Raw genomic sequence first — 20,499 nt, 5'->3', positions numbered from 1 at the left:
AGGAATCCAGGTTTGATTTCGGTCTTGAGTGACTGTGTGGAGCTTGCACGTTCTCCCTGTGTCTGCATGGGTTTGCTTTGGGTGCTCTGGTTTCCTTGCATAGTCCAAAGATGTGCAGGTTAGGTGGATTGGCCATGCTAAATTGTCCTTTAGTGTCAGGGGGATAAAGGGCTATAGGGATAGGGTCTGTTGTTGGTGCAGACTCAATGGGTCAAATGGCCTCCTTCTGCAATGTAAGGATTCTATGATTTTCTGACATCCTACTTTTTTAAACAGAACTCGATCTAAGTGCCACATATTTCTTTGCTGCACATACAACATACTGATTAGGGAATAATCCTGGGATGCATTCAAAGAACTCCACAACATTTTGAACACAGCATTTTGTTCATCTTAATCTACTTTAAAATAGCCAAAATATCTTTTTATTACAATTCTGTCATGATCATCCTTGATTGCTGACAAATCTTTTCCAGATTTCCCTCTCATAATTAATTTGTTTCAATGTTTCGCAAGCTTCTTAACTCATTCTAAATGAAATTCTCACTCTTAGAAAATACTACACCAATGACTGAAACTGGAACAAAGATGCCTCTGCATCTTTTAGATAAATGAAGAATTTTGAAATCTGGAAAATTGTGGCGATAGCTTTTGGTCACAGTTTCAAACAACTAATGAAGTTAAAGCTATAATTAAAACAATTAAATTGATATTTGAAAGACAAGTGTAATTGTAATGGTCTTTGATGCACTGAATATATTGAGGCAATAATGGCATACTGAGTGGTTCAATGTAAAAACGCTGTTTCTAATTACATTACCGTATCACATCTCTGTTGAAAAGAAAGTTTTATTTGGAGCTGTTGCTATAGCAGCTGTCAATGATGTAAGATCTGTAAATTATCCTGATTTCCATTTTCTAAGTATTGGGCAAGATATGTGTCCAAACAAATGAATGAACTTTGCAATATTATTAATATTTAGATCAGTTCAGGAAACCAGTGTACCCTTTCAACTGGCCTTGCATATTTGCCTCCTGCAGCTGTGACATAAATAATTGGTGCACACATAGTCAGTCCATAGTTAAAAAGACTGTTATTGTTGGCCATTTTACCCAAGAAGAACCTCTCAGAGGCAAGGCTGGAATGCAATCCAACCAACATTACTTCTGTTTCTTGAGGTAGGTATCTTTGACAATTTAGGAAGAATCTCACCAGCCAAGTAGTCTGCTGGAATAAATATGCCATTCCTAGAATGCCAGCATTATGTATCAGAACATGGTGGTTGCTGACAAAAATGTTGAAGCTCTTTGTCATGCACTCACCAGGACTCTGCAAGAATGCAATATAACATATTGGATTGGTAGAATCGCTTCCATGGAGAATGCACCAATTAATACTGACTGGCAGTTAACTGCCAAGCATTGTTTGCAATTTAATTCCGGCAGCTTGACCTCAAAATAGTCAAGGCATTGCCCTGAGGAATGAGTCAGCGAATGGCTCTAACTTATTTTGGTTCGGCTGAAACAGGTGCAATGTATGTACCTGTTCTTTCTGTCTGTAAAGGACTGAGCCCTGTGTATTAATGCATGTAGAAATTTGCCACTCTGTGAGCCTGATGGCCAATCTTATATTGGTTGTCAGCATAATTCTGAGCATATTGTCAGTCAGCATCAACTGGATAATTCTCCATGGCAACATCTCTACCGATCAGAGAGCTAACCTAACAGATTGCTAACCAATCAACACTGATCAAAGCAGGTAAGGCGATGACTAACTGTATTATCACTAGATTACTAATCCAGAAACTCAGCTATTGTTCTGGGCACCATATTCAAATCCCACCATGGCAGCTGGTAGAATTTGAATTTGATTAAAAAAATCTGAAATTAAGAATCTACTGATGACCATGAAACCATTGTCGATTATCGGAAAAACCCATCTTCTGCACTAATGTCTTTTATGGAAGGAAATCTACCGTCCTTACCAGTCTGGTCTACATGTGATTCCAGAGCCACAGCAATGTGGTTGTCTCTCAACTGCCCTCGGGCAGCTAGGGATGGGCAATAAATGCTGGCCAACCAGCAATGCCCATGTCCTACAAATGAATAAAATTTTAAAAATTGCGAGATTTGTTGGCAAGGTTTACCAGCGATAACACTGGGAGTAGCAGGGATTATTCATGTTAAAATAATTATAAAATTATGCATTATATAGAAGGCAGGACACGTGCTGTGATTGGAGAGTATGGGAACTCCTGGATACTGATGTGATCCAAGGCAAACATGTCCACAGTAAATGTTTGTGGCTTGAGGAGCTTTGGTTCAGAGTTCATAAACTGGAGGCTGAGCTGCAGACATTACAATAAATCAGATAGAGGGAAAGTTACCTGGGCACTTTATTCCAGCAGGTGGGCATACATGGTGACTTCTGATTTGCTCAGTGGTCAGGGACATGGGAGTGTGACTGTGAATGAGGCAGGTATGGGCACCTTCAGAAGAAAGTGGAGGAGCCTCAACCTTTGCAATTATCCAAAAGCTTCGAGGTTTTTGCAGCCTGTACGGACAAAATCAGGGGCTGCAGAACTTATGAGTGAATTGACAACATTGTTGTGCTGTACGGGTGTCTAAAGCCAGCTGTACTTCTGCTAAATCCTAATAACCTGTCCTCATTTTGCAAGGCCCTCAAAGCTTTATATATTTTAAACAATGCAAGAGGCTGTATTCGCCAAATGTGAAGACTTTGTAAAAGAAGAGTATGTTTAAAATGTATCATGGGAAAAATGGGCAGATCAGGTTTCAGTGGTAAAGGCCAGGATTTTCCGGTCCTGCCGCAGGGGACATCACAGGCCAGCCAAAAGTCCATTGACTTTTGCTGGGACTGGAAAAACCTGTTAGCGGGCGGGGCCAGATAATCAAAGATTTGAAGCACGCTGCTGCTTGTGAGGAACTATTAAATTGAGATGCAAAGATTTTGCAATACTTTCCATGACAAAGCTTTTGCACTGATAATTTGAAAGTCAGCACCAACACTATCAGAATGCCACAAGCCAAAATTACTCCCCAAATAGGTGACTGCTTTGCACTAATCTAGGTTTTATATTGTGGCGCAGTCACGTCATTGGCCAGAAAACAGCTGTAATTATTTTAACAAGTTGGTTACATGCCAGTTTACATTGAGGCTTGCATTGCTAATAAGCAAATTATGTAATGATATGCCATTTACTACCAATGGCAGGATCAGAACTGGGCCAATTGTACGGGCGAGTTAAAGAATGCAATGCAATGAGGGTTTTTTTTGTTGCATTAATAAAAAGATGCAAAACAAATAAAGTTGCCAAATTGACCGCATAAAATTCTGGGAAATGCTGATGATCATCAGCAGGAGGTCGTCTCACACTGTGCTACTCTCTACTAATTACAGGAGAAATGCAAGAACAAATGTTAAAAACATTCCAAAGAGGCCAGTTGGAACATTGTAAACTTCATTTATAAATATCCTAATGTTAGCAAAAGGTCAGCTATACTGCTTGCTATTTACTAGTATTAAAAGCTTAACTAGCATTTGGATGGTAACAAGAATAGCTTTCCAGATATATATTCTGGTGGCAAACTGGACCCGACCAGCTATACTATCATATTCAATTTTTCCTATTTCATACCAATCAGAGTTTAGACGACATCTCTGCTCATTCTTGATGAACGCAGCAAATAACAATGTCCAAAATTTCTTACAAAGCCAGATGTACCATTGCATATCACGAGTACCGTTCACATCAAATTTTCTACCATCTATTTTATTGCATGATTTTCTTCATCATTTATAAGTGTCACAAGTAGGCTTACATTAACACTGCAATGAAAATCCCCTAGTCGCCACACTCCGGTGCCTGTTCAGGTTCGCTGAGGGAGCACAGCCAATGCACCTAACCAGCATGTCATTAGGACTGTGGAAGGAAACCGGAGCACCCGGAGGAAACTCACACAGACATGGGGAGAACCTGCAGACTCCGCACTGACAGTGACCTCAGCCGGGAACTGAACCTAGCTCCCTGGCTCTGTGAGGCAACCATGTTAACCACTGTGCCACCATGCCACCGTAAGACCGTTAAATCCTGTGGTTTGTGTTTTTTTTCATTCATTCACAGGACATGGGCCTTGCTGGCTGGCCAGCAATTTATTGCCCATCCCTAATGTGATACACATGAGCTAGTAAATAACTTGTAGATGTGATTATCGGTGATTATTAGATGGTTTGAATCTTACTTTATATAAAGGGCAGTGCAGTCAGCTTTGGGCATGCAGCCCAGAACAGCATTGAGGTATAATTCACAACCCCTATATCCTATTGGACCCTGTGATGAGCTTCTGACTACATATCGATACCATCACTAAAACCATTCCACCTTGAGAACATCACCTGACTCCACACCCACCTCATCATGTCTGCAGCTGAATCCTCATCCTTGCTTTTCTTACCTCTTGACTGGACTAAATTCCAAATTCAGTAAAATTGGGATCATCAAAAACTCAGATGCTCAGATCCTAACTTACATCAACTTTTATTCATCCATCTCCCATATGTCTGCTGATCCTTACTGCCTCCAGCTCAAGTAAAACTTCAATTTCAAAATTTTCACACTTACTTTCGAATTTCTCTATGGCCTCATTCTCTTTATTTATGTAACCTCCTCCAGGCTCACAATCCTATGAGATATCGCCACTCTTCCAATTCTGAGTTCTGAGAAGGCCTGATGTTAATTGTTCCACTACTAGTAGCCATGCCTTCACAACCATGGGCACAGTCCAACGCCAGCATCTCCATCTCATTCACTGCCATGGCCCTAGGCTTTGAAATTCCCTTCCCAAGTGCCTGGATTTTCATTGAGGTGGGAAGTGGGATTTGGAAAATTTCCCAGCTCAGCCCGCCTGCCTTGAGAGAAAGTGCCTGTGAAGACTGAATTGCCGAGGGTGGTGGTTCAGGGGGTAATAAGTGTACGTTGGAGTCGGAAAGAGGTTTGGAGGCAGTTGGGTGCAGAGGCATGCAGTTGAAAAGGCCTGCCTTAGAGCAGTAGTACCCCACCCAATTAAAATAAAAACACAAGGCCCTCTAGCCCTCCAAACACTCTCCAAGCCTTACCCAGGCTGCCTCATGCCCTCTCCCACCCTCCTCCTTTGGCCCTTCATGCCCTTGATGCCAAGTTCTGCCCTTCAACCCACCCCCGTGGTCCCTCATGCCCCCTTTGCCAAACTATGTCACTTCCAATTCCATTGATCTATTGTACAGTCTCGGACCAAAGGCAAAGTTACTGTTGCCACAGTCCTAGATGACCGTAGGCTGCTCTCCTTTTTGAAGGGCAGAGCTGACTGGTGGTGATTTAACCTGAGGATCACCACAGCTCAGGCGAGGGCCATGGGTGAGAATGTGGGGCCAAGAGATCCAGATACCAGTGAAGAAGACCATTCAACAGAGGATGGAGATGGAGGTGGAGAAGACCCTGTGAAGAAGAAGTGAAGAAGTGAAGAAGACCATTCAACAGAGGACGGAGATGGAGGTAGAGGAGGAACCTCAGATGAAGATGTCATTGCACTGCGTCACTAACCAGCTGTCCAGCTGTCTCAGTTAAACTGCCAAACTCAGCCAAGCCTCATTATGTAGACTTTTGTTTGATGCTGCTCCTTAAAGAACCTCAAGACACTTTACCATGTTAAGGGCACAATACAGATGAAAATTAATGTTGTTGATGACTACCTTCATTGCCTACATAGAAGTGGACCTCCAAGTAAATATGGCTTATTTTCTCTGAAGAAGACTGAGGTTATACATCAGCCTGCTCCATGAACTCATTGGGTGTCATGAAATAACACGTCTAAGAGCACACACTGCAGCATCCCATTCCTGGGATGGCAGTGTCACTGTTAAGGCCAGTATTTATTGCCCATTCCTAATTTAGATGCTGGTGATGTGCCGCCTTCTTGAACCACTGGAGTCCATGTCATGTAAGTACACCCACAGTGCTGTTAGAAAGGGTGCTCCAGGATTTTGACCTGCTGAGGTTCACCTACTGAGGAAGCACATTTAAGATGATAATATATTTTACAGATTGTTTAAAATTGAAATTCCATATGAGGTAATGGGATCTTAAACTGGCAACAAAACCTAATGGGTCCCATTCTCCCACTTTGAGGCACACTGGCAGGAAAACTAGAGTGTTTCCCACTGGTGCTGGTAGCGTCTGTCAGCTCTGGAAAGATGAGAATGAGCTCACTTCGAGTAACCTGCTGGCCAACCCCACTGTACCAAAGATCAGATTGTCATTTTTAAAGATCACCCGATCTCCGTGCTCGGAAACAGGGCCTCCCTCCTCCCAAAAAATGAAATGGTACTCCCCCTCCTCACCAGGAGAGCACCACCAACCCCTCACCAACAAATAATGACCTTGACCTACAAATAATGGGTAACCCCACTGTCCAACAACAGCACACAGACATGAAGGTGACCTGACCGCCACCCCCTGCCCCCTTCACCCTCTGACCCATCACTCAGTCTCCTTCCTCTCTGAGAGCTCCTACTCAGACCCCCTTCACCTCATGCCCCTTGGTCTTACCCCATTGATCCTGACCACAACGTTGACAGAGTCTAAGCCTGATTGACAGCCTGTGGTTTCTTCAAAACGATTTTGGTTTGCAAAAAAAGAAACCTCACCCTCTGAGTAAAATAGGTGTCTCCTCTCTGTCGGAGGAGTTCAAAGGGATCTGCTCACACCTGCAGCTTCTGACAGGGAGAAAGGAAAATCTCTGCTGCAGAATGGAAGCTGCAATGATTTAAAAGCCTGCCAGGTGACCGGGGAGCATGGGGATGAAAGTGATCTGGCCGCTTCTGAATTTTCACAGTTTACAGGCACGAAAGCAAATGTTGATCACAGGGCTGCTTGAAATCACCTTGCCAGGGGTGAACGTCAGCTCTGCCAGGTTAGAAGGGTCAACAAATCGGGCCCAATGTCCACAAAGTAATAGTTAGAATATCCCTGCCACAAGTGTGTGATAACAGGATGACTTATGGACACCATATCAGAAAACTAATCATTTTCAACTGATCATGAAAATTTGATAGTGTGATAAGATTCAGAAAAGCAAATATATTCAGCACAGTTGCAAGAGAGTAAAGGTACAGCTAAGATGGGCTGGTCATTAAGTTGGAATGCCTGCTGCTACACAGGAAGGTACTTTGCAGTAAGCTGACATTTGGTAAATAACCTCGTACTAGTCAGTACAAAAGACAAGAACAAATTTTAAAAAGTGACATCTCAACTGGAAAAGGAAAAAGTGGCAAAAGATGACACAACAATGCCTGAAGCTCTCTTCTCTTAGGCAGTCCCTCGGGGTTGAGGGCGACTTGCTTCCACATTAATTATGAGTTCTCAGCTGACTGAAGAGCCCAGTGCGTGATCTACAGTCTCTGTTACAGGTGGGGCAGATGGTGGTTGGAGGAATGAATGGGTGAGGTGCCAGGCGCTCCTTTTGCCGTTAATGCTTAGCTTCAGCTTGCTCTCGGCGATGAAGCTCAAGGTTTTCAGCTCCTTCCTGGATGCTTTTCCTCCTCTTCGGGCAGTTTTGGGCCAGATGTTCCCAGGCGTCAGTGGCAATGTTTCACTTTTTCAAGTGGCTTTGAGGGTGCCTTTGAAGAGTTTCCTCTGCCTGCCTCTGGCTCACTTGCTGTGTCAAAGTGTTGAGTAGAGCACTTGTTTCGGGATTCTCACGTCAAGCATATGGACAATGTGGCCTGTCCAATGGAGCTGATCGAGCATGGTCAATGATTCTATGCTGCCTGGGGATGTTAGGGCTGCCTGCCGAGGGTGGCACAGTAGCACAGTGGTTAGCACTACTGCTTCACAGTTCCAGGGTCCTGGGTTCGATTCCTGGCTCGGGTCACTGTCTGTGTGGAGTTTGCATATTCTCCTCATGTCTGCATGGGTTTCCTCCGGGTACTCCGGTTTCCTCCCACAGTCCAAAGATGAGCAGGTTAGGTTGATTGGCCACGCCAAGGAATTGCCCCTTAGCGTCCAGGGATGCGTAGGTTAGAGGGATTAGTGTTTATGATATGGGGGTAGGGCCTAGGTGGGATTGTGTTTGGTGCAGACTCAATGGGCCAAAGGGCCTCTTTCTGCACTGTAGGTTTCTATGATTCTATGATTACCCTGAGCAATAACAATGATATTGGTATGCATGTCCTGCTAATGATTCCGCAGGATCTTGTGGAGATTCTGCAAACCCTTGAAAGCACTGAAAGTGGTGATTGAACCTCATTGTTGAAGTCTGCTCTTGTTGACAGTAGGCCCCAAGTTAAGGAAAGTGACCCACCTTGTCCAAGGCCTCATGGTGGATTTTGATAATTGGGGGGCAGTGCTGTGTGTGAGGGCAGATTGATGGAAGACCTCTTACTCTTCTGTTTAGTGTAAAGCCCCATGCTCTTGTGCACCTCAGTGAAGAAGTGAAAATGGCTTGGAGCTCGGCCTCCATGTATACGGAGATGCAAGCTTCATCTGCATGCCGTAATTCAATGACAGAGGATGGGATGGCTTTGGATCTAGCCTGCAGGTGGCAGAAATTGAACAAATTCCTGTTTGCTCTGTAGTCTAGCTCCACTCCAGCTTGCTGAGGAAGAGATGGATCATTACAGCAAGGAAGATCTAGAAGAGCATCGGTGCAATGACACAGACATGCCTGAACCCAGTTCAAACGTGAATTGGGTCTACGTTGGTTCCATTGGTCAGAATTACAACTTGCATGTCATGGTGGAGCAGGCAGCGAATGGTGACAAACCTTTAGGGGCAGCCAAAACGGAAGAGGGTGCTGTGTAATCCCTTGTGATTGACAGTGTCGAAGGCCTTTCTGAGGTCAAAGCAGGCCATGTACATGGGATGGTGCTGCTCCCTGCATTTCTCTTTTAGTTACCACACAGTGAAGATCATGTCCATTGTGCCCCTTGGTGGGTGGAATCCACATTGCAAAGCAAGTCGCATCCAACTAACCAAAGGAAAAAGAGCCCAAAGGAAATAAAGGAAAAATTAGCCTTTTGGTCAAAATCACATCTGATGTCCGAAGTGTGGGTAAACATTTTTATTGAAAGTCTGAATTTACAGTCATATCCACAAAATGTACTCACTGGAGATGAATCAAAGGCTGTCATTGTTGTCAACAATAGACAAATAATTATCATTGTCCCTCCCTTCAATGATCTAATGTGTCTAGTTGGGTATTCCTTTTGCCGACGGCAGGACAATCTCATTAGACTTGAGTTGCTGCGCAGGGCTTGATCCTCATGTGGTAATTAATTACACTGTGACGGTGTTCAGATTTTTCACTTTTATGTACGCTATCCTGCTGTTCGGCTTAAGTTCAAAAAATACACCTAGCCATGTAAAAACATCATTAAAAGTCATTAGGCTGCACAATGTGTGCAATTAAAATATCATATAATTATTTAAAATTCTGCCAAATATTTGGACATCTTAACTTGCAATACACTAATGTAGAAAACTATGGCACCTGTAGTTTTAATATTGAATGAAAAACACGTAGCTTGGGTCACATAGCGCACTAAAATACAATTATTTATCTTCAGTTAAATTTTGTCACCTTTCCCCATGGTGTGTTTTCCAGTGGCAAAGAGGACTTGCCATTGCCAGCCAGTGGGATCTTCCAGTCCTGTTGATATCTAAGTTGTTTTAGATGATTTGCCTATCGCTCCGCCAGAGCACTCATCTCGGGGGCGGGGGGGGCGGCGGGGGGGGCTTGGCTTCAGCAGGACTAGAAGACTCTACTGATGGGAACAGCCAAAAAATCCCACCCACCATTGCTATTTCACTCCAAATGATTGTAAATGAATGGCCACTTGTCCTGCAGCATTCCCTCAGGATAAGAGGTCAACAGATTAGGAACAGATTTTTTTGTCCCCCTGGGATTTATTTATGCATCAACATTTCTCATATGATTATCAGTTACAGTCAATTGGTTCCAGTACTTTAATCTGACCTGGCTTTTGGCAATTTATTATATTTTCACACCATGTTTGCTTTGTGACATGCACACATGGCATGTATACAGAGGCAGATTTGATGCTATTTCTGTTGCAATTTTCTGAAGTCTTATCCCTATCCCTCCTTTAATGAACCCATTAGGGAGGCACAATGACACAGTGGTTAGCACTGCTGCCTCACAGCACCAGGGACCCAGGTTCGATTCCTAGCTTGGGTCACTGTCTGTGCGGAGTCTGCACATTCTTTCAGTGTCTGCGTGGGTTTTCCCCGCCTTCTCTGGTTTCCTCACACAGTCCAAAAGACGTGCTGGTTAGGTGCATTGGCCCTGCTAAATTCTCCCTCAATGTACCCGAACAGGCACAGGAGTGTGGCGACTAGGGGATTTTCACAGTCACTTCATTGCTGTGTTAACGTTTGCCTACTTGTGACACCAGTAAATATAAGTAGGCAAGAATGATATGTGCATGTAATGATGACCCTGTCCTATCTCACCTCAGTGACTATCCTCTGGGTTGGAACTGTCAAACGATGGTCACCTTCCCCATCATGGCAGGAAAACTTGGCAGGATATCACCTGCATGACTTCCAATTCCACTCTAGTGAAAGGCTAAATCACCCCATCAGTTTCACCTAGTACATTGCGGAGTGGTCAAGAGTGGAAGCCAAAAGTATCTCCACCATTGCATTCCCAGCTAAAATTAGATTACAGATCAAACTTGGGAACTTATGGCTCAGTGCCAAGCTAAATGATATTAAATAGATGCTTCAATAATATCCAATAAATAGAAACTAAATATAACAATGACCCACCTACTACAACCAGACATTTAGCAAATCCTGTTGTATAGATATTAACTTCAGCTTTAGACATCTGTTTTCATTGCACGTTAAAAATAAGAGCTCACCAACCATACCTGTCAAAGGCTATTCTATCCAATAGTGGCTCAAGCCAGCCATTGTGGCATTCGCAATGTGAGTCCATGAAAATTAAGACATCCCCTGTTGCCCGTGCTGCACCAAGCATGCGACCTCCGATCACCCCCAATCTCTTATTGCTTCGAATCAACTTCACACCGTCCAGCTTGGAAACATATTCACTCAGAGCTGCCTTCAGATGCCCTGTGAAAAGGAGGAATCACAGTTCTGCTCAAAGTTATTGTTAAAACTATTAAAGCTGCAAGGCGTCAACATTGCTAAGCACAGACTTGGACTTTGTACTCCCAATGAGTTAAATGGAGAATTGTTTGTACTCACTTGGGACGGCAGTGATTCATTCTCAATCAGTAACCCAACTGAATAACAAATATGCAGTGGAACCATGAACACTAGACAGCAACAAATGAGAGTTTTTTTTCACAGAAACTAATTTCTTCCACTGAGCATATACGATCTATTTAGTTCTGAGTTTTCCCTGACTAATTCCAGTAGTTACGTGTTTTTCGCCAGTAAAGAAGGGAAACTGGAGAGAGCACTATCCCTGTGCTATGTTTGTGTGTCTCCTGTCATTTGGTTGCACAAACAAAGAACAAAGAACAGCACAGCACAGGAAACAGGCCCTTCGGCCCGACAAGCCTGCGCCGCCCATTTTATCACTCAGTGAGTGCCTAATTCAAGTCCCTCTTCTACTTATGACTTTTGTTGACATCTAGTGGACTCCACAATAAAGGGGTGAAAATTTGGGAATTATACGTGCGCCAGATTAAGGGAGATCCAATTTAGGGACAATTTATTGACACCAGTCAGCCTAAAAGCACGTTTTTGGGGTGTGGGAGGAAACCAGAGCACCCGGAGAAAACCCACGCAAGCACGGGGAGAATGTGCAAACTCCCACAGACATTGACCCAAGTTGGAGATCCGACCCGGTCCCTGTAACTGCACAGCAAACAGTGATAGTCACTGAGCTGTCGTGTTGCCCGTCATTTGGTCCAGTTTAAGCGTACACTAACGGACGTGAAGCACTAGGCAACTCTCAAAGCAACATCCAAGAGCAGCCCTCACACGACCCACCACGTGTCTGCCCCTTGTTGGCCAACAAGGCGGACCGAATCTCCTGTGGATGTAAAAAGGGGACATCAATAAACAAACAACAGACTATACGGACATTAATGGAAGATCCCCAGTAGCTCCAACGTAAGAGACAGGTGACCCTTAAAATTTGTTGGACGGCCAATAGGAATCTATTAATTCCCAGGAATGTCCTGAGGCTCTTGATCTTCAGCTAGAACATTCTTTTGTATCCCTCCATCTCCTGTCTGCTCATGTGCCTATCTAGGTAAGTCTTAAACAACCCTAGCATGTCTGCCTCCACCACCCTACTTGGCAATGCATTCCAGGCCCCCACAACCCTCTGTGTGAAAAACATCCCTCTAACATCTGAGTTATACCTTGCCCCTCTCACCTTGAGCCCGTGACCCCTCGTGATTTTCACATTCAACCTGGGAAAAGGCTTCCCACTGTTCACTCTATCTATACCCTTCATCATCTTATGTGATATTAACAGAGAATGAAACATTTAAGTTATAAAGAGAGGTTGAATAGACTTGGGTTGTTTTCGTGGGAGAAGAGAAGACATAAGATGTAACCCGATCAAGGTGTACAAGATTATGAGAGGGAAGGACAGAGTGGATAGGGAGCAACTGTTCCCTTTAGTTGAAGGATCAGTCACAAGGAGACATAGGTTCAAGGTGAGGGGCAAGAGGGTTTGGGCGGATATGAGGAAAAACCTTTTTACCCAGAGGGTGATGATGGCCTGGAATGCACAGCCTGGGAGGGTGGTGAAGGGTCTTTTAAAAAATACATGGATGAGCACCTGGCACACATAATATTTGAGGCTATGGGCCAAGTGCTGGTAAATGGGATTAGGTGGGAGTTTGCATGCCAGTGCAAACTTGATGGGCTGAAGGACCTCTTCTGCACTGTATAATTCCATGATTCTACAGGTTGAGCTTATTATGCCAACTCAAATAAATCAAGAGGAAAACAAGAAGGGTAGCAAATCATCTGGAAATGGAAAGAGAAACAAAATATTGTCTCTGAGCAGGTATGTTTAATTTTCTAAAGACAAATCAATAAATGGCACAACTTGGACAAAAGAATCCACTGCTTACTGCTGCTAGGGTATATTAGACACATTCAAGTAGCTTCATAATACAATGAAGAGGCCCAGGAGACTAAAATCATCTATTAAAAAATAAATACAACACACATTTGCAAAACACAGCTTAATCTCATTATGAGGATTATAATAAATTCAAACAAAATACAATAAGTGCCAAAGAATTCCATATAACAGAACTCCTCATAGCAATATAAGTTTAAACTGGCAGTTTGTCAAGTATGTGTGCTTAATGTTCATGTACTCCACAGTGTGGTTTGCAATATAGATACAGCATTATCCGTAATGACTTTTTATGAAACAGGCTGAACTTGAATTCAGTGTTTTGCTTCATAGGAACATAGGAATTAGGAGCAGAAGTAGACAAATTCAGATCTTTGAGCTTGCTCTGCCACTCATTCAAATCATGGCTGATCTCTCCTTAGTCTCCCCATCTGTTACCCATATCCTCTTATCCCATTTTTTATTAGAATTATGTTTATCTCCCTCTTGACATCATTCAACAATTCAGACTCCACCGCACTGTGGGGCAGCGAGTTCCACAAATTCACCATCCTTTGCGGGAAGTAGTTCCTTCTCATTTCAGTTTTAAATCTACTGCCTCTCAACCTATACCTGTGACTTCTTGTTCAAGATTACCCCATAAAAGGAAACATTTGGTTCACACTTACTTTATCAATCCCTTCTAAAATTTTATATACCTCAATCAGATCCCCTCTCAGCCCTCAAAACTCCAGCGAGTACAAGCCCATACTAGTTAATCTCTCCTCATACATCAACCCTATCAATCCCAGAATCAACCTGGCAAACCTCCTCTGAACTGTCTCCAATGCCACCACATCCTTCCTCAAATATGGAGACCAAAACTGGACACAGTACTCCATAATATCTGTGTTTTATTTCCCTTTTTTAGTTACCCATAAGCATAAAATAAATACTTTATGCACCACATATATGGCATTGAAATTTGTTGTGGTACTCAAAACATAATTTCAGAAGTGAGGCTGCAGCTAGTTAAGCAAAGGTGGCAACCATTCTGTGCCAAAACATCAGTGAGAACAACATGAAATAAATGATCAAAAACAAAATACTGTGAATATCTGAATGATATGGTGAAAACACACAACTTGTCAGGCAGTATTAGGGAAGAGACAAACAAGGTGTGATGAAAAGTCATTGACCTGAATTGTTGGGTTTCATTCTAACTCTATGGAGTGGTACTGAGCCCACATCAGCTGTCAGCATAAATGGCAAGGTGGGCCCAGAATCTCGCAAGAGTCGGAAAATGAGAATCTCACTGGCAAGATCTCATTTTCCGATTTTCTGCACCTCTTGCTGGTGAGTAATGTGTTTACATCAATACAATAGGGGACAGAGCAATGGTTGAGCAACTGAATAAGTACTTTGGTTCTGTCTTCACAAAAGAGAACAAAAATCAGATACCAGAAATGGAGAATGCAAGGTTTCATGAGAGGGAAGAACTGAGGGAGATCAATATTAGTAGAGAAATAGTGCTGGGAAAATTGATGGGATTGAAGGCAGACAAATCCCTAGGGCCTGATAATCTACATCCTAGAATACTTAAGGAAGTGGGTCTAGAAATAGTGGATGCATTGGTGGTCATCTTTCAGGAATCTATAGACTGTGGAAAGGTCTCTCCAAATTGGAGGATAGTGAATGTCACTCCAATACTCAAAAAGAGGGGTAGAGATAAAAACAGAATTGTAGACCAGTAAGCCTAACATTGGTAGTGGGGAAAATTTTCAAATCTGTCATCAAGGACTCTGTAGCGGAGCATTCAGAAAGCAGGATCAGACAGAATCAGCATGGATTTATGAAAGGCAAATCATGCTTGACAAATCTAATGGAATTCTTTGAAGATATAACTAGTAGAGTTGACAAGGGGGAACCAGTTGATGAGGTATATTTGGACTTTCAGAAAGCGTTTGACAAAGTCCTGCATGAGAGATTATCGTGCAAGGTTAAAGCGCGTGGAATTGGGGGAAGTGTATTGGGATGGATAGAAAACTGGTTGGCAGAGAGGAATCAAAGAGAAGGAATTAATAGGTCCTTTTCAAATTGGCAGGCAGTAACTAGTGGGGTGCCATTGGGATTGGTGCTGAGACCCCAGCTACTCACAATATATATTAATGATTTGGATGAAGGAACAAAATATAACATCTCAAAGTTTGAAGATCAAAGTTGTGTGGCAAGGTGAACTGCAACGAGGATGCAGAGATCCTTCAGCATGATCTGGACAGGTTGGGTGAGTGGGCGAATCAACAGCAGATGCAGTATAATTTGGATAAGTGTGAGGTTATTCATTTTGGAAACAAAATCAAGAAGGCAGATTACTACCTGAATTGCTGTAAACTGGGAGAGGAGAGTGTGCAGCAGGACCTGGGTGTCCTTGTGCACCACTTGCTGAAGGTAAGTATGCAGGTGCAGCAGGCAGTAAAGAAGGCAAATGGCATGTTGGCCTTCATTGCAAGAGGTTTCGAGTATAGGAGCAGGGATGTGTTGTTGCATTATACAGGGCCTTAGTAAGGCTACACCTAGAATATTGTGCACAGTTTTGGTCTCCTTTTCTGAGGAAGGATATTCTTGCTCTCTCGGGAGTGTAGCGAAAGTTTACCAGGCTGATTCAGGGGATGGCAGGACTGATTGTTTTTGCTGGAGATCAGCCGAATGAGGGGGGATCTCATAGAGACTTATAAAATTCTAACAGGACTAGACAAAGAGGAAGCAGAAAGGATATTCCTTATGATGGGGGTGTCCAGAACCAGGGTTCAGAGTCTGAGGATAGAGGGTAGACCATTTGGGATGGGGATGAGGAGGTATTTCTTCACCCAAAGAATAGTGAGCCTATGGAATTCATTATCACAGCAAGTAGCTGATGCCAAAATATTGAATGTATTCAAGAGGTGGCTAGATACAGCACTTGGGATGAATGGGATCAAAGGCTATGTGGAGGAAGCAGAATTAGGCTATTGATCAGCCACGATCGAGACGAATGGCGGAGAAGCTCGAAGGGCTGAATGGCCTCCTCCTGCTCCTATCTTCTTAGTTTCTATGTTTCTCGCCTGCTCAAATATAATTAAAGGGCTTTTTTGCAATACGTCCCCCCTCCCACCATTGAATATTCATATCTTGCCAATATGGTGTCATGTTGGTAAAATTTACAATAGATTTTTAAAAACTTGAAGCAGTTGAGGAGAACCCGTGATGAACACAAAGCTAAATATAGCCCCCAGGAGGAGAAGGACATGCCACCCTGGCAACACAAACCTGGCAGTGCTAACCTACGTGGATGGAGTGAGGGGAGGGAGGGTGGTGCATCACAATGCTTGTGTGGTGGTGGGGGGGTAACCTTCATGCTTTGGGGAGCGGGGGTGTCCGTGGGGATTTGCAGGGACGGGTGTCTATATTATCTGCAGATTGCCAGTCTCTGTGGAGCCAGTGTTGTTGGCTCTATCAGGTTCCGACCCACCAAAGTGATGGTGGAAACCCCATCCCCAGATTCTCAGTCAGAATCTGAAGAGAAAGCTCAGCTCTGCAGCTGGAGAGCTGACACTGACACTCTGAAAAAAAATTCAGAAGCTTCCGCCTATATATATCTGTGAATTGGATTTGAATGAGTTGAAATCTCACCCATTAATTCTGCTTCTCTCTCCTAAAATCCTGCCTGACCAAATAAATGACCAATCTGTTTTTGGTTGTGTTGGTTTAGAAAGGAGGTTGACCAGAATGGCAGAAGTCCTTGAATAATGTGATAGAATTTTAAAGGTGGGATTTTCTGGCCACGCTCGCCCCAAGTCTGAAAAGTTCTGCCCGAGGTCAATGGACCTTTGCATAGTCCATGTCCCGCATGCTATGATTCCCATGCTGGGCGGGATGGGAAAATTCCACCCTAAATGTCCAACTGAACTAATTGACTGGACACTGAATTAATGGATAATTTAATGAATGACACCTATAACTGTTCTGCCTCAGTATGTGAAGGAGGGGCAGTGAGGTTGGGTGTTATTCAGCTAGTGAAACTGTTTAATTCTTCTTGGTAGGGAGAGATTCTGATTAAGATGATGCTAAAAGCCAGCAGACAATATGTAAGCAGGACAGTGCCTGATACTACTGTAGATTAATTTGTAACACTTGAGCTGTAGATGCCCGTCTCAGTCAATAAACAGATATTCCACCAAAAACAATCAAAGTAAAAACAGTGGCCCGCTGCTGCTTAAGAATGATTGACCATGAATACAAATTGATGGAACTATAAAAATTATGGAATTCTTGTGACTAAAGCTACCTAGATATAAAAGGGTTCAGGCTGACAGGTAAATTTTGTAAAATTTCACCAGTTGATCTTTGTGGGGCTTAGAGAACTTGAGTGTCTTGTTTTAAAAGCTGGATTTGCTGATTTACCAGATTTACTGCATACTTGACTGTGTGCCAGACTCATGGGTTTCAAGTACTGCAATTGTACAAAAGATTTAGACATTTTGTTGCTCACTCATTTAACTTGTCTGTAGGATTGCAGCCTCTTTGTGTTCTTCACACAACTTACCCTCACACCGAGCTTTGGATTCAAAATAGCTGAGATCCCAGCTTTTAGGCATTCATCGAAATTTGGAAAATAAGAGCATGAGTAGACCCTTCAGCCTCTTGCACCTGCTCCTACATTCAATATGATCATGGCTGATCCTCTATCTCAATGCCATACTCCTGCTCTCTCACCATATCCCATGATGCCTTTATTGTGTAGAAATCTATCTATTTCCTTCTTAAATATATTGAGTGACTTGGCCTCCACAGACTTTTATGATAGAGAATTTCGCAGGTCACCATCCTCACAGTGAAGAAGTTGCTTCATCTCATTCCTAAATAGCCTATCCATATCCTGAGACTGTGACGCTTGTTCTAGACACCCCATCCAGAGGAAACATCATTCCTATACCCAGTTTGTCCAGCCCTATCTGAATTTTATACATTTCAATGAGATCCCTTCTCATTCTTCTATACAGGACTAGTCAACCCAATCTCTCGTCATACAATGATCCCGCCATCCCAGGAATCAGTCTGGTGGACCTTCGCTGCATCCCTCTATGGCAAGTATATTCTTTCTTAGGTAAGGAGACCAAACTACACACAATACTCCAGGTACGGTTTCATCGAGGCCCTGTACAACTACAGTAAGATATCCTTGCTCCTGTACTCAAAACCTCTTGCAATGAAGGCCAACATTCCATTTACATTCCTAACTGCTTGCTGCACCTGCATTGGTGACTCGTGTACAAGGACATCCAGATCTTTTTGTACATTAACATTTCCCAATCTATCACCACTTAATTAATACTTTGCCATTCTGCTTTTCTACTAAAGTGGATGACTTCACACTTCCCCATGTTATAACTACCTCTGCTATGTGTTTGCCCACTGATTCAACTTGCCCAAATCACCCAGCAACTTCTTTACATTCTCCTCACTCATTACAAGTGGTTCCCTCACCCAGATCATTAATAAATATTGCGAATCACTGATACCTGATTCCAATGGTATCCCACTAGCCACTCCATGTAATTCTGAAAAAGACCCATTAATTCCTAACCTCTTAGGTGGGACTTTATTAAAGGCTTTCTGAAGAACCAAATACACTACATTAGCTGATTCACCCTTATCTGTTCTGACGGTTATGTCCACAAAAAATTCCAGTAGCTTTGTCAAACAGATTTCCCATTCATAACTCCACATAAATTTTGTATAATCACATTGATATTTTCTGAGTACCCTGTTATCACACCCTTCATAATAGACTCTAGCACAGTGATGGGCAACCTAGGCTGTTGAGCGGCCCGCCTTCATCTCAGGGTCCATAAGATTGAAATCACACCAGTTCATTAACTATGACCCCATGAATAAGATTATTTAATACATATTTCACAATGAGTTATAGAAAACGCTTAATCATTTATATTAATAAAACTATCAACTTTAAATGGTTAAAAACAAAAGAAATATTTATATTTTGGATACATAGGGAGCACATGGTTCTCACAGTCAAAGTTAAGTGCAATCAACACGCACCTCACTTCATTCATACCGATAGTAAAATAATTATGCAGACAGAGATCAGCAGAGTGTGGCAATGCTGCATGTGGGCAAAGGTCAAGAAAATATCTCTTGGGCCACACTCAGAACCCAGATGGGCTGTATGTGGCCCCTGGGCCGCAGATCTCCCACCACTGCTTGAGCATTTTCCCTACTACTGTTAATCGGCTAACTACACTGTAATTCCCTGTTTTTCCCCTCCTTTTTAACTTCGTGGGGTTATATTTGCCACTCTCCAAATTGGCAGGAATGTCCCACTAGTCACAGTCTGACAACTTAAAAATGTTCCGCTTATCCCTGCTCCAGGTGGCATAGAGGTTAGCATTGCTGTCTTACAGTGTTAGGAACCTGGGTTTGATTCCCAGCTTAGGTCACTGTCTGTATAGAGTCTGCACATTCTCCCTGTGTCTGCGTTGATTTCCTCTGGGTGCTCCAATTCCCTCCCACACTCTGAAAGACATGCGGCTAAGGTGCATTGGCCATGCTAAATTCTCCCTCAGTGTACCTAAACATGCCCCCAGAGTGTGGCAACTCGGAGATTTTCACAGTAACTTCATTGCAGTGTTAATGCAAACCTACTTGTGACACTAATAAGCAAACTTTAAAAAAAAACTCTGCTTCATGCACACCTCTGTCTTATATGGTACTTCATTACTTTTACGAATACCTTGTGGAATCCAAGTGTACTGCACCTACTGACTTCCCTTTCCCAGTTAGATCTTCAAAAATCTCTAATAAACTTGTCAAACGCAATTTCCCATCTGTAAAGCCATATTGACTCTGGCTGATTAGATATATTGCTTCCCTGCATTGTTAAATATTTCTTCAGAATAGAGTTCACCATTTTCCAAACGATTGCTGACAGGATAACAGTGACCAATCTTACAGAAGTTGCTATGAAATAAGAAATATTCAAGAATTAAACAGATTTTATCATTTTAATATTGGAATTCAAAATCTTATGGAGATTGGGGAAATGACTTCACAGATTTAGATGTATCTATTCATGCAACCAGGGAATTGAAACAAATACATTTTCAGAGTTGTTGCCAATGTAACTGCTTAGTACTGTATTGGAATTAGATTGGAGCTCACATGGACAACTCTGGTCAAGCAGTGCCGAAGGCACTATTGACGGAACCAATCTCTCCTCTTCCCCACATTCAATGGAACACTCTAGAATTATTTTCTAACAATAATACATTTCCACTTCCTCCATCTCATGATTTCTCTCTCTCACTA

At 42.8% G+C, this 20,499-nt stretch overlaps 1 protein-coding gene across 1 annotated transcript in view; it reads right to left on the bottom strand.

Moving 5' to 3' along the window:
• The window catches only part of LOC145361296 (polypeptide N-acetylgalactosaminyltransferase 15-like), a 48,111-nt gene that overhangs the window by 22,759 nt on the left and 4,853 nt on the right, over positions 1–20,499 (bottom strand). The window contains exon 3 of the mRNA XM_080216950.1: positions 10,952–11,156. Within this exon, the coding sequence (XP_080073076.1) occupies positions 10,952–11,156 (205 nt within the window). The remainder of the gene's footprint in view (positions 1–10,951; positions 11,157–20,499) is intronic.

Source organism: Carcharhinus amblyrhynchos, chromosome 2, assembly GCF_965287045.1.
Source record: "Carcharhinus amblyrhynchos chromosome 2, sCarAmb.v2.hapA, whole genome shotgun sequence".
NCBI classification, from domain to species: Eukaryota; Metazoa; Chordata; class Chondrichthyes; order Carcharhiniformes; family Carcharhinidae; genus Carcharhinus; species Carcharhinus amblyrhynchos.
The sequence above is the reverse complement of the archived record's forward strand: the minus strand, read 5'-3'. Positions and strand labels throughout refer to the sequence as shown.